Source organism: Cololabis saira, chromosome 1 (genome assembly GCF_033807715.1).
Source record: "Cololabis saira isolate AMF1-May2022 chromosome 1, fColSai1.1, whole genome shotgun sequence".
Classification (NCBI taxonomy): Eukaryota; Metazoa; Chordata; class Actinopteri; order Beloniformes; family Belonidae; genus Cololabis; species Cololabis saira.
The window spans coordinates 4,463,890-4,478,625 of record NC_084587.1 but is presented as its reverse complement, the minus strand read 5'-3'; the positions used below and the strand labels follow the sequence as shown (position 1 = coordinate 4,478,625).

Sequence of the window (14,736 nt, the reverse complement as noted above, 5' to 3'; positions counted from 1 at the left end):
CTGACAGGACTTTCTCCATCCCCATCTCTTTAACGGCCTTGTCCACGATCCCTCTGACCTCGTCCTCGAAGCGGTGCAGGTTGAGCTGCATCAGGTCTGCCAGGGTGGTGTCCTGCTCAAACACAGCCCTGTCACTAAACCACCGGGAATCAGGTCTGCCAGGGTGGTGTCCTGCTCAAACACAGCCCTGTCACTAAACCACCGGGAATCAGGTCTGCCAGGGTGGTGTCCTGCTCAAACACAGCCCTGTCACTAAACCACCGGGAATAAGGTCTGCCAGGGTGGTGTCCTGCTCAAACACAGCCCTGTCACTAAACCACCGGGAATCAGGTCTGCCAGGGTGGTGTCCTGCTCAAACACAGCTCTGTCACTAAACCACCGGGAATCAGGTCTGCCAGGGTGGTGTCCTGCTCAAACACAGCCCTGTCACTAAACCACCGGGAATAAGGTCTGCCAGGGTGGTGTCCGGCTCAAACACAGCCCTGTCACTAAACCACCGGGAATCATTTCCCTCCATCTGATGCCACCAGTTGAGCTGATGGCATGATTTAAAGTTGTCTTGTTAATCAGTTCACCTGAGGGCTGTTTCACAAAACCAGGATAGCGGATTAACCAGGGTTTTCCCAATATCCTGGCTGAACTAAGCCTCGAGTCGGTTTCACAAAGGCAGTAGCAAATAAGTTACCATGGCGATATATATCCTGTGCAGCTAGCCTGCTCCAGACCAGAGTTTAGCCTGGTGTCTTATCTGCTCAGTCAGCAGTCAGAAACCAATGTGTTTTGTCTGTAATTCCGTTTTCTTATCCGTCTGTTCTGGACTTTTTTTGTTTTAAATCAGCCTGCAATAACATACCACTGATTATTTTTTTCCGTACATTATTATTTTAATCTTATGATGTTTATCATTATCAATTTTACAATTATCCAGGTGGGCATTGTTACTGTTACTGTTTTGGGGTTGTTTTGGCCCTAATTTCATTTATTGAATATTCATGAATTCTTTTTAAAGTTTTAGGCATGCAAAATATTTCTAAAAAGAGTTTTGGACACATTTGAAGGTGGGTTGTCATCTGCACATATTTTATTTTGAAATGATGGAGGACAGGTCATGACTGCAGGCAGCCCAGGCGGGTAACGTATCCTCTTCTTTCCCAGCCATGCCTTTGTCATGCGTGCAAACTGGGATTTTGCATTGCTCTGTTAAAAAATGCTGGAACATCCCTGAAAAAGATGTCTCAAGGGCAGGGAAAGCAGCGTTTCCTGTATTAATGCTGCCATCACAGAAGTCTTTTCCCAGAGCACTAATACAACCCCGTACCATCAGAGAGGCTTCTGCACTTTTTGCTGATAACAGTCTAAATCATGGGTCTTAAGAGTCTTGTTCTCTGCATGTTTTAAAATGTAGATGATTCCCAGCTCTAACACATCTGACACATTCAAATGCATGCTGGTCATAATCGATTAATTTAAATCAGGTGTGTGGACTTCGAGAAACCGAATTAAAGACCCCCAAATGCTTCTTTTCCTATTCAATAATACTATTAAAACTCAAATACTGAGCCTTTCATTGACACTGCTTGCGTACCAAGTCATCATTACAATTAGCTGTTTGAAATAACATCCCTTTTTCTTCTTTATTTCATTATTGCACTAAATTGTGTTCTGCGTTTCCATAGGTTCATACTGTAGGTTCATACTGTCTGCAAAAAATGTAAGTCAAAATAAATGTAGGAATGACCGATTTTCCATTTTCAATGTTGTGCCAACTTCTTATGGACACTATTCCGTGGACATTAGTATATAAACGAGTTTTAAACACATTTAGACCATGTGCCAATTTTTGATGTTATATGTAAAGGTTGATATTGTCAATTGTTGTTATTTATGAGAATAACAGCTTTTAGTTTAAATGTCCAAAGATGCAGAATGCACATTAACCAAACATCAGCAAATATTTTCTTCTTTCATGTTTCTGCAAACGCTCCACAAAAAAAAGTTTTCTCAGAATGATGATAAAACATGAGAATGAAGTCTTTGTTACTGGTAGCATCTCAAAAAAGTTATTATTAGAATAGTCTGTTTCAAATGGAAGATTCCACTTTTTGTAATTTGTGATTTAATACAAATTTAACAATTAAATTTCATCCATATTACACAGTTTGCTGAACTGATGAATAAATTAAGCTCTGTGTTATAATAATTTGCTTAATTTCCATTTATAGCTGTTATAAAACTAATCCAAGTATAATACATGAAACCCTTGAAATATTCTGCACCTCCATCTCTAAGGTGCTATAATGCCTTAATGAGCCTTTAGTGTTGTACTAAAGTTCCAAATACAGCTACAGATATTTTCAAGGTCTCTTCAATATATATAGTAAATTAGTATTATTAGCAGATGACATGAATAATTTTTGTTCAGGGGAGAATTTAACAGTTACTGGGGAGAGTTTTGTCTGAACTGTCTAAATTTAAAAATGTTTTGGCACACATGTCACATGTTAAACTTACTTTACTAAAGTCCCAAACCTGATTCATGGTGAAGCGGACTCCGGTTGCAGCCATCAGCTGGTACCAGTGCCGGGGTCGTATGGCCGAGTTTTGGAGCTCCCCCACAGCTCGGAGGGAGATGATGTTGTTCTTTACCAGGCTGTCCAAACCTGTGAAGGCCTCCCATGCCCTGACCTACCAGACACAAAGCCAAGAATCAGTATAGGAGCTTCTGATGGAGACAATGAGAATTTAAGCTTTAATTTGAGTTCTATCCCCTCGATAAAAAGCATTGTGAAAAAATACAATTTTCTGTTTTAATGGATAGCAACTGAAAGATTCCAACAAAACACAACCTTGTCACTTCAAGTCGTTCAAGGAGGAAAACTGAATTGATATTACTACATCACAATTAATAAAAGAGATTGTATATAACACATATATATTTGGTCTTATTATTTGGGGACTAAATTGGCACAAAGCAACATTATAGTCTGATTTAACACCTTCGTATTAGCAAATAACTCAAAGGCTGTGTTGAACACTGTAAAAAAAAAAAAAAAAAAAAAAAAAATCACGGTGTTGTTTTCACCCAAAAGGGCGTGGGACAATTTTGTCACTGCAGAGTACTACAACATGAATACCTTTTCTAATTAAGTTGTTAATTAGATCAATTCCTCCATCTCCTCCCAACTTCTCTGTACTGTGGAAGCAGAAAGCTCAAAACTGGACTACCAATCCAAAAGAGACACACCCCAAAAAAGGGAGCGGAGCTGTTTCACTATTCACTTTGGTAATTTTACTAAAAGATGTTCCAGACATTTCATGAAGGTTTTATTAACCTGTGTCAGCTTTTAAAGGGCCTGTCACGCCTTGACACTTCAAACTTGTTACTTTAAGACTCTATCATAAGAGATGTCCATGCAAGAGATGTAGTTTAGGCTGAGACCCGGTCCGATACCAGCTGGTCCCGGTCCGATACCAGCTGGTCCCAGTCTGATACCAGCTGGTCCCAGTCTGATACCAGCTGGTCCCGGTAGATACCAGCTGATCCCGGTCTGATACCAGCTAGTCCCGGTAGATACCAGCTGATCCCGGTCTGATACCAGCTGGTCCCGGTCCGATACCAGCTGATCCCGGTCTGATACCAGCTGGTCCCGGTCTGATACCAGCTGGTCCCGGTCCGATACCGGCTGGTCCCGGTCCGATACCAGCTGGTCCCGGTCCGATACCGGCTGGTCCCGGTCTGATACCAGTTAGTGACGCTGGCGCCGTTTCCTTTGCCGAGATCGCAACCAAATTATAATCTCCTACATCATCCGATGTTGTCTTGTAAACTTGTTCGTTGTTCTAATCTGCTACTGCTACTACCGCGACTACTAAATATTTAATCACTTTCCAACTGTTGCTCTGCTTACTGCCCCCTATCGGTCACCGTCGGTACCACGCGCTCTCCTCGCGTACTACGCGAGCGACGTTGCGGTTGGTGGTGCAGGAGAACGTTCACCAACAGCAAGTATATCTGGGGCTTTACTGTATATGCCCAAAATGTAAAAAAAAACTTTGATAGTCCAGCTAAGACCAACATTTTAGAGAACCTTTGAGACGTCAGCATATGCCGTCCAAAACAGAGGTCTCGGGTTAGGGTTAGAAGTGTACACTGTCATCACAAACATATTTTTACTGAAGACTAAAATTGAGAAATTTGGCAGAATTGTGGCCACCTCGAGCAAGTTCTTCACCAGTTTACCGCGGATCATCTCTGATTATTCCAGATATGTCTTGCACGTTAGTTGCCAAGAATGCAAAGAAAAAGAGTTAACTAAACTTTATGAATCACTGACCACATGAAGCAGAAATCCACCTCTGGTAAGAACAATATTAACTTCCCCTCACGATCACAGACTGGATCAGGGATGTAACACTATAAATATTTACTACCCGTGTAAAAAGTGCTTACAGTTTGACACAACAGAACTTGATAACCTAATCACATGCTCAGTTTTCACCTGTTTTAAGATTTGTGTCTAACCTCTTTGTCCAGCCCCCGAATGTCTTTAGCAAATCGTTTGCACTCCATCTCCATGTCCTCCACATTGATGTCCCTCCAGGCAGTTGTTCTCCACGCTGCTATGCTGGATTCCACAATAGTGATCATGTCCCACAACTCTTTCAGGTGAGCCACCTCACGCCTGGCGGAAGATGGAAAGTGGGCAAAGTGAATTAATCTGGCATGAAAATGGTGGCACGTCAGACGCAGGCTGTGAATGTAAAATGCCTGTAATAACAGCTCATTAGTTTCAAATCTGGCACAGGATGCTGATGTTTTCTTCCCTCCAGGTTCACTATGTACCTGCATTGTCTGAGCTGTTTGTAGTCGGAGATTGTGACCTCAAACAGTCTTGCAGACTCCACCAGAGAGGTCGTCACCACCTCATTCTCCTGGATCTGCTTGTTGAACAAGTCCAGCATCTGGAAGGGATCCTTGCTGTCAAACCTGGACAAATGCATGAGCACACAAAGTCACCCGTCAGAGCAAACACGCGCATGTGCCCGGTCTCATGATAAATCAGGCTGTGTTTGGCTAATGAGAGGCTGCTGTTTTGCCAAACCTGAGTTGGCTTTTGCAGAACCAGCTCAGAGTCTGTAGTTCTAACTTGATAATGTGACGATTACCAATGACTTATATGGCATTAATGGTAAAATAATCACCTGGTTATTAAGAGACCAATTAGACACATAACTAATCTAACAATTGCACTTTATAGCAACGGTCAAATCATAAACTTTGGTGAACTCATCACTTTAATTTCGCCAACAAATCCTGCCTTGAAGTCGGACCAAGCGTCAAAACTTTTGTACGCCTTCAAGCTTTGCTTCGTGTATTTCCCTGGCGTAGAAATTAAGTACATATAAATATCAGAAACTGGATTCGTGGCCAAATATTAATGTCCATGGACCACTGGTTCTTGGTAACTGTACGGGTCACTGTCAAGTCAAACTGCCTTTTATTCAAGCCCTATAATCGGCTGTTATCCCGTCTTCTCCACTAGTTGCAGACATTTTTGCCACTCAGTGAGAGTAAGCCGGCGTGGTCCGTGGGTAAGTGACGTTAATGCAGACCCTCTATAGATTTAAGTCGTAATAATATCACACTATGTTCCACATCTGCCATAATTACGCCGGGAGAGAGGGAGAAGATGCAATAAGAGAATATTTTAAACAAAAGGTTCCTGCCTGCAGATCACCGAATTACTGAGATGTGCGTTCACACAGGATTGAAATTACCTGGTGACCTAGTGTTTGCTGAAATAAGGTGGATAATTGGCGGTGGAATTTTTACTTTACAAATCACAGAGATGGCGCATTTACACTGGATTAAAATCATAGACGTCCTTCATAATCATTATAAATGACCACAAGTCTCGAGATGGTTTTAATCCAGTACGAATCAGGCATAAGGCTGTGTTTGCCTAATACTAATACCCTCGATGTTCAGGTTATCTTTATCATGAAAAAATAAAAACATAGGATCAAAAGAATGCAAAAGAACACAAAGATATTTTTTCTTATCCAAACATTAAGTTCTTCCCATATCCCTGTCTTTGAACATTTTTTGCACAACGATGCATGTTTCATCATCCATGGTTGAGCCGATATCAAGCATTTCCAGTCAAACTCTGATCCTCTTGGCATCCTACCTGAAAGGCCCCATTTTGCGGAAGTGTTCCCTGAAGTTGTGCAGCTTTACATCGAACACTGCACACTTTCGGCGAAGGTTGCCAACCTCCATCGCTTGCAGTGGAGCCACGAGCTGTTTAACCGATAACGCCTGCTTTTTCACATTCTTCCACTTTTCTGGCAGCTCCTGGTGAGACAGATAATCAGAAAGATACAGAAGTGACGAAGGACAGATGACGAAGTGCTTGGAGGAAAAACATCGACCTGAGATTCGTCACTGGAATACATAAAGAACAATTAACAAAAACAGCGATCTGAACTGAAAGTAAGAAATCAAAGAATCACAGACAACAGATGGAATGAGCATCAGTATTTACCGTTAACTGTGTGTAAACCACATCGGGCAGTTCCTCTTCATACTCCTTCAGAAGAGCTATGGTTTGCTGCAGGGGCTCAAACATGGTATCTGCTGTGTTTTGCCTGTTTTTAACAGCCAGTAAGTTACCCAGGACATCAACCAGAGAACCATAATCCCCCTCCTTCAACTCCTGTTGCAGCCCAACCTCAGCCTCGCCGATAAAAGTCTCCAGATCTGAAAGACTGGGGACAAATCAAAAACAATTTAAATTCCCTGCCACCTAATTATCCACATCAGGATGAATTACGTCCAGTTCAGCCTGTGGAAATGGTATAATGACCTTTATTGCTATTATTTTATCACCATTAAAATTAGCATCTAAATTAGAATTAAGATAAGATAAGATAGACTAAATATATTTTGCTGTGCTTATAATATTCATTAGTTCAGTTCATAAATGTCTTCTGTGTCTTGGGTGAAGAGCATAGTGTTAAACAGTGGGCAACCAGGTGAGTATACCTGGTGACATAGTAACAAATAAAATAACTTTTCTTTGTTTGAAAATATGTACATATGTAATGTAAATATGTCATATGATATTGAAATCAACTGAGGATTGATAATTACTGAGAAGGGAGAAGGGGTAGGATTAAATAAGCACATGCTTCTTTCTACTCCTTTTCGGACACGGTAACATTGTTTTATTTTTTTGTTTATTTTTTTTGTTGTTTTGACTATTTTGACTTGTGTGTTATTTTTATGTTTTCCCATGTTCGGAATAAAGCTTTCATTCATTCATTCATTCATTCATTCATTCATTCATTCATTCATTCATTCATTCATTCATTCATTCATTCATTCATTCATTCATTCAACTAATAACTAACTAGCCAGCATCATTAGATTGCCATCACGGACAGAAAAATGGCTCTATTAGCTGGCTTGCCCAGAGGCTAATTGGACAATAAAAGCAAAAAGACCTTTTACCACCAGTCATCCCAATATTGACACTAGATTAGGTGCTGAGTGTTTTTTTTTCCTTTCTAAAGAGTAAGTCATTTAATATTGGAAATGGTGTTTCATGTGTCGGAGGATGTGAGCCACACCTGTTGGTTACTAGATCAGTCAGGTGCTGTTTGAACATGAAGCTCCACTTTTTGATGACATTGAGTAAAGCGCTCTTCATGCGCCGGCCGTCCACTCTGATCCAGCCGTGAAACACGTGCACCGCCTCAAGACCCAGAGTTTCCTCGTAGAGCTCCTCGTAACTGCAGAGTCGGGGCAAACAAACTGCATTTCAGCAAAAAGAGGTCTGTGGATCCTCACCTTTAGTTCGAGTCTTACAAAATATAAAACCAGTCCAAACCTTAGGGCTAGTCCCAATCCCCCCCTACCCCTACTTTTCAGCACTACCCCTAAATTTTGCGCGTTCCCGTGAGGGTAGTGGTGTCCCAATTCCTCTTTTCATCTAGGGGGAGTGTGCTTATTTAGGGGTAGTGCTTATGAATCTGTCCCTTCACAGCGAGGGTTTTCAGATGTACACTAGCTGACCGAGGGCTAGAAAGATTTCCCAGAATGCTTTTCGTCGTCATTTGCAGACTGAATAAAAAAAAAAAAACATGGCGGACATTTCTTATTTTTTAGTGAATAAAATCAATATTTTGCATAAAAATGCGTTTTGATTGCATTTCTAGAGAGAAATATATATTTTACTTTCATAATATTCACTCAGTGAATGTACATAATCACTAGTTTGCCCGTTGTTGCGAAGTCTTTTTCAAACCTCGCCAGAATAAAGGCGGATTTATTGTTCTGCGTTACACCAACGCAGAGCCTACGGCATAGGTTACGCAGCGACGCACGCCGTACACCGTAGGCTCTGCGTCGATTTAACGCGGAACCATAAATCAGCTCCAGAGCCGGTAGCGGGCTGTACTCATCTAGAAATTTTCGGAGCAAATTTCTTAACAGGCGTTATTTTGATAAACTGAGCTGAGTTGGGGATCTTAACGGTTACTTTTACGCCTGAAAAAATATTAAAACTTAATAAAGTGGCATATTAACAGCGCTACAGCTGAAATTAAAACAGCTTTTAGCTCTCGGCTTCCTGATATGGTGTGACGTATGTGCAAACGTAACTACGCAGTCGCTTACGTACCCGAACGTAAACCACGCAGTGACGTAGCAAGCAAAATTTAGGGGTGGTGCTGAAAAGTAGGGGGAGTGGGTGTATTGGGACTGGGCCCTGGGAAGATTACAAGGGCCCTTAAAAGTTGTGGCTTGATTTTTAGGGGTAGTGGTAATAAGTAGGGCTAGTGGTAGAAAGTATGGGGTGTATTGGGATTGGCCCTTAATATCATCCCTGCAAGAGGAAATGATGACGTAAAAACAACACAAGCACACTGCAATGCCTAACTAACAATTAAACAACAACTAATACGTACTTGCACAGCTGCTCTCTAAAGTTTTCCAGAGTTGGGGGACTCTCGTGCTCCATCTCAACCTCCATGTCGGGGCTTGTGAGAATTTGGCCGTACACAAGAAACCGACGCATGAACTCCTTCCTGTCATTCACGTACAGGTAGTTGTAACACTCCAGGGAGCTACGGAACACACAGCACGGCACCATGGCGCTCTGCACCCTGTCCATGATGACTTGACGCATTTCTGCCAGATCAGCCATGTCCTCCATATCCGCCTGAGCAGAAAGGGTCACAAACCATGGTGTGGGTGGAACCAGGGGGAAACTGCACGTGTTGGCCTGGACAAAACAAGACGTACCTGGTAGTGGGGGACGGGCATGTCCTGGGAGAGGCGCTGCATCTGTGAGGACATCCTGAACACATTATTAATGAGGTTCTCCACCATCTCAAAAAAACTGTCTGCAGCTCCAACATCCATGGAGGGAGTAAAGACGATGTCAGGAATCTTCAGATCTAGATGAACCTCAAACAACGGGGCGACCACCGCTGCCGGGTCTTTGGTCAAAGGAAAGAAGGGAGACATCAGGCAGGTCTTCAAACGTAGGAAATCTCATTGTGGTTACTGTCATATCTTGCTGTGTAAAGATACCTAGTCTCGCTCCAAAGTCTTTTAGTGCGGCCAAAATCAACACATTTTTTACATTTACTGGTGTTGTGCCCGCCCATGTGCCCATGTGAACTCAGAATTTATAAATGATTATGCATTCATGATTGGGTGAACGTTTCTGTGATTATGAAGACCAGTAAAGCCAGACCCGGCCTCCCCCCTGGAGTTTATGGCCCTGCTGCTATCTTCTCGCTCAGGCCAATTTATAACCCTGGTGGCCTGGTTCGAGATGGCCTGTATGTGACCCACGATACGGCCCCAGATCAAAAGGGCGCCCACGGACAGCAAAACCCAGTAAACCAGACCCCTAGAGGGGGGGGTCAAAACAGATCAAAAGCAAGCAAGGAAAGTTTCTGCCAGGGAAACAGACTCCCTGGGGATTTACGACACCCCCTGGGGGGGAGCCGGATGCAGCGGAGCCCGAAAACCAGACGTCAAAATGGTACTGCTTCTTTGAACCCCCCTTTTCCGCTTCAATGTGCCTGTTTGAACAGGCCGCCGTTGCATGAACTACAATCCCCCAGCATGCCTTGCGTGGGGGGGGGCGGCGCCTACAAGCGGCGCGCATCCAATCGCAATGAGGCACCGATGACGTCACCGCAGCGCGCGGAGATACAAAACTCCGTGCCGCACCGAGACTTTGCTCTCTTCTCTTCTCTTCAGCCAAGGATCCTGGACGCGCGTTGCTGTCCAGCAGCTTTAAGGAGCCGTGGGGGGGGGGTTTCAAGGAGCCCTCGAGGCCCGCACTGACCGGGCGCAAGGCCCGATCCCAGAGCGCTGCGCTGTCTCCCTGCCTTAACTCCTTTCTTTTTTCCCCGAGCCCTGTCTTTCATCCAGGAGACCGCTCCGGGAGACAAAACCCGCCCGGAGCTCCAGCCTTTGGACCGCGAGGCCCTCGCGCAGCCCGGCGACCCCACACGGGAGGAGTCGACGTTCTGAAAGGAGGAACTGGCCCCCCGTGCGCAGCGAGGCGGTGTGCTGAGGACGCGGTCAGGACCAGAGAGCCGGTGTGAGGTTTCTCCAGCCACTGTTCACTTTTTCTGTGGAGTTAGGAAAGGAGAGAGAGACCGAGCGGCCGCAGAAACTGAGGATCCCCGTCAGGAAACCCCTTGCAGGACCGAGCCGCAGGACGGAGCCTGCAGCCTCAGGTCCGGACTCCCGAGGACGCGTGAGCTGCGGTCTGGGCGATCAGTCACTGGTGTAGACCTGAATTTATGTTTAATGAAACTACTGTGTGCATATTACGGTTATTTGTTCATTTGGTGGCGCCGTTTCGCCAGTAGTCACGTTCAAAACACCGGAAGTAACACCCGGAGACCCGAGGAGGCGTGAGGTTTTGAGACCTGGGTGTATGAGTTTAACTGGGAGTGTTACAGAGCTAAATCTGTGTTCAGAGCTGAGATTACATCATCATTGTTATCATTATCGTGTTTGATTATTTGGTAGTCGTTGTTTTCTGCCGTAGTCACGTTTTAAATGCTGCGTTTGCCATCCGGTCTAGATTTGCACGTGGCTTAACGAGGACTCCGCCATCTTTAAAAGACCACAGGAGCCCCGTTTGAACTGTAGATGTTCTGTATCTTTGTTATTATTGCTTGATTTCTTTTTTTTTCTCATTCCATGCATTTAACTTCCATTTCATTTTATTGATTGTTGTTTTTCTAGTTAGGTAATGGTTTTGTAATAAGGTAGTTCGCCATCGGGATTTATTGGGTATTTATTTACCATCTTTTGATACCCGTATGTAAATAAATCCTGATTGATTCTTAATGAGTGGTCGTTGTTATTTCATGCAAGATTTGGTCACAAATTGATTTGTTTGACAGAGCCTAGTGTTCGGATCTCACCCTTCAATTACTGTATTAGGCATAAACCTTAATTTCTGAGACTGATTTTCTGCTGTAAAAGTTATCATTTCCCTGCTTAAGGAACAGGGTGGTGCCCCGAGGATTTTATTTATCATATTGGTCATTCAATTTGATAAATAGTCGACTTTATTAATTATTAATAATTATGAATAATATTTATTAATAACCCTTCGATAACTGAACAGCCAAGCTACCTATGAGTTGCACAACACTGGACTGTCTCAGAAAATTTGAATATTGTGATAAAGTTCTTTATTTTCTGTAATGCAATTGAAAAAAAAAAAAAAAAATGTCATACATTCTGGAATCATTACAAATCAACTGAAATATTGCAAGCCTTTTATTATTTTAATATTGCTGATTATGGCTTACAGATTAAGATTAAGATTCCCAGAATATTCTAATTTTTTTAGATAGGATATTTGAGTTTTCTTAAGCTGTAAGCCATGATCAGCAATATTAAAAGAATAAAAGGCTTGCAATATTTCAGTTGATTTGTAATGAATCCAGAATGTAAGACATTTTTGTTTTTGTAATTGCATTACAGAAAATCACAATATTCTAATTTTCTGAGACAGTCCTGTATGTGATCTGTCTTTAATGCGGTTAATAAAATCATCGGGGCAAAAAAGTGACAAAAAGGACTATCATTAGATTCCTGATCACCTGCAAATTCCAGATTCCTGCCAACTCACAAGGGGCAAAAAATATACCAGCCGATTATTATAATTACATATTATAGTATATTTTGCTGATATCAATCAGGAAGAAGAAATGATTTAGTAGTCTGAATCAGAACATCAACCTCAAAACATCACTAGTGCTCCAGCTATCGGATAGCTTTAAGTATTTTAATCATTTTAAGAACACCCACCCCCCTTTCAAACACTGACTGACAGACTTACATCGCCTCCGGCTGGACAAGTTCTTAAACTACATACTGTAATAACTCCATTTTAACACCTCCTTTCTAAAGAGCAGGACTTGGCTGCCAATAGTATGTTTATATGGAACATGTCTGCAATAAAAATGTTATCATAAAATATCTATAATGTGAGATTCATTTGTAATAAATCATGATTTATCACATAGTCATGGCATTATTAATGAAAAAAATAATAATAATCCGCTTGGCAGTCCAAATATGCTTATAAGTTCAAGGAAAACACTAATGCTTAATTCTTCACTGTTTTGAAACAAGACCAGTTATTATAGCTCTCCTGAGATGTTTTTTGGTTAAATCACTGAATTCAAAGACTCTTAACCATGAAAGACTTTCTGAACCGTCAAAAAGAGAGGAAAAAGAGACAATGATGAGGTAGAAGTGGCCGAACAGCGGAAGAAGTATTGGACACAGTAGCAGAGTGGAATCAATCCAGCGCTGCATCTTAGACCACATCCCAGTTTGCCTTAACTGGCTGACAAAACTCATGCCAGCAAAGCCAGCCATGCTGCTAAGAAACTGTCCAAGTAAGTGCTGGCTGAGAGAAGGTCATTTTATTTTAGTTGGCAGCAACGATCTGAATTTGAGATTACAGCAGAGGTGGGTAGTAACGAGTTACATTTACTCTGTTACATTGGGAAATTTTGTACTTTTAGGAGTAGTTTTGAATCACTATACTTTTTACTTTTACTTGAGTAGATTTGTGAAGAAGAAACTGTTCCTCTTACTCCGCTACATTAGGCTACGTTGAGCTGTTACTTTTCTTTTATCACTTTTATCCGTGTACGCGTCAATCTCATGACATCACTGGGTGATTCTTTGGGAAAAGTGTTTGTTTTTGCATGTTTTGTCAAATATACACAGACTCAAACACACACATTATATTTATATGAGTTCATGGGCTATTTCTAGTTCTGCCTGGTTAAAAAAGAAAAGTACAAAAGGCTTGAAATTTTGTGCTACTTGTGCTTAATTTCTTAAGTTATTATTTTATTAGTACTTGAATTTACTTTAAGATTATTTTAATTTAAGCTATTTTTTATTTTTTATTAATTTTCATTTATTTGATTATTTTATTGATTTAATTTGCCTGAAGATGATTATTTTGTACTTTTGTCTGTTTGAATGGTTGTGTTAAAAAAAACTCAGTACTTGAGTAGTTTTTTCACCAAGTACTTTTTTACTTTTACTCAAGTAATTATTTGGATGACTACTTTTTACTTCTACTTGAGTCATATTATTCTGAAGTAACAGTACTTTTACTTGAGTACAATCTTTGGCTACTCTACCCAGCTCTGGACTACAGTAGTAATACTGTACCACCGAGCTACTAAGACTACACAGAATGATCACAAGTGGTTTCTTGTTTTGTTTCATTTTGCTGTATTGCTCAATTTTTCTTCATCTTACCAGTGATGTTCAAGAAGAACTTGAGAGAGCACTCGATGCTGCAGAAGAAGCCATCTATAATCATGTCATCTATGTAATCCACGTAGGCCTTCCACTCCACAGAGGACGGCTCAGCTCTGAACAGCTCCAGATTTTTCTAAAACATTTAAAAATCTCACAGAATCATCTTTACCTCATTTGGAATGTACATAGAAATTTGTACCAATTGATACTGTGCAAATAACGATCAATAATGTACATATTAAAAGGGTGTATGAAAATACATTTCTGGGACTGGATCACAAAATCTGCTGGAAACCCCATATAAATCATATAAGAACAAAACTGGAAAAAGAGTGTAGCAATATTGGGGAGAACAAGATACATGCTGGATTATAAATCATTGCACATTCTGTATTCATCACTAGTATTACCATATCTGGATTATTGTGTGGAAGTTTGGGGCAACACATATATAAGCAATTTACAACCGCTATTCAGACTGCAAAAAAAAGCAATCAGGAACCTTCACAATGTGGGTTATAAGGATCACACAAACACACTGTTTTTAAAGTCGCATGTGTTGAAATTCTGGGACATTGTCAAACTAAAAACTCTACGAATCATATTCAAAGCAAGAACTGATTCACTTCCAGGCAATTTACAGAAAATGTTTTGTGACAGGGAGGGGGGTTATAATTTAAGAGTAAAATTTAATTTCAAAAAACAATCTGTTCATTCTAAAAGGAAATGCATGTGTAACTCAGTTGTTGGAGTGGATCTATGGAATGGGTTGGGTGATGGCTTGAAGCAATGTACAAATATAAATCAATTTTAAAAACGGTACAAAAAGGAAGTTCTGGGAAGTTATTTGATTGAGGAGGAGTTATGTTAAGGAAAGATTGTGTTTGTTTTCA

The 14,736-nt window shown here is 41.4% G+C and overlaps 1 protein-coding gene across 1 annotated transcript in view; it reads right to left on the bottom strand.

Annotated features, from left to right (window-relative positions):
* LOC133449893 (dynein axonemal heavy chain 9-like) overlaps positions 1 to 14,736 on the bottom strand; it is a 158,823-nt gene that overhangs the window by 125,183 nt on the left and 18,904 nt on the right. Inside the window, 10 exon segments of the mRNA XM_061728799.1 lie at positions 1 to 112; positions 2,530 to 2,685; positions 4,523 to 4,682; positions 4,844 to 4,987; positions 6,192 to 6,358; positions 6,549 to 6,771; positions 7,636 to 7,797; positions 8,974 to 9,227; positions 9,311 to 9,507; positions 13,841 to 13,976. The exon segment at positions 1 to 112 is cut by the window's left edge and continues 21 nt beyond it. Coding sequence (XP_061584783.1) covers positions 1 to 112; positions 2,530 to 2,685; positions 4,523 to 4,682; positions 4,844 to 4,987; positions 6,192 to 6,358; positions 6,549 to 6,771; positions 7,636 to 7,797; positions 8,974 to 9,227; positions 9,311 to 9,507; positions 13,841 to 13,976 — 1,711 coding nt within the window.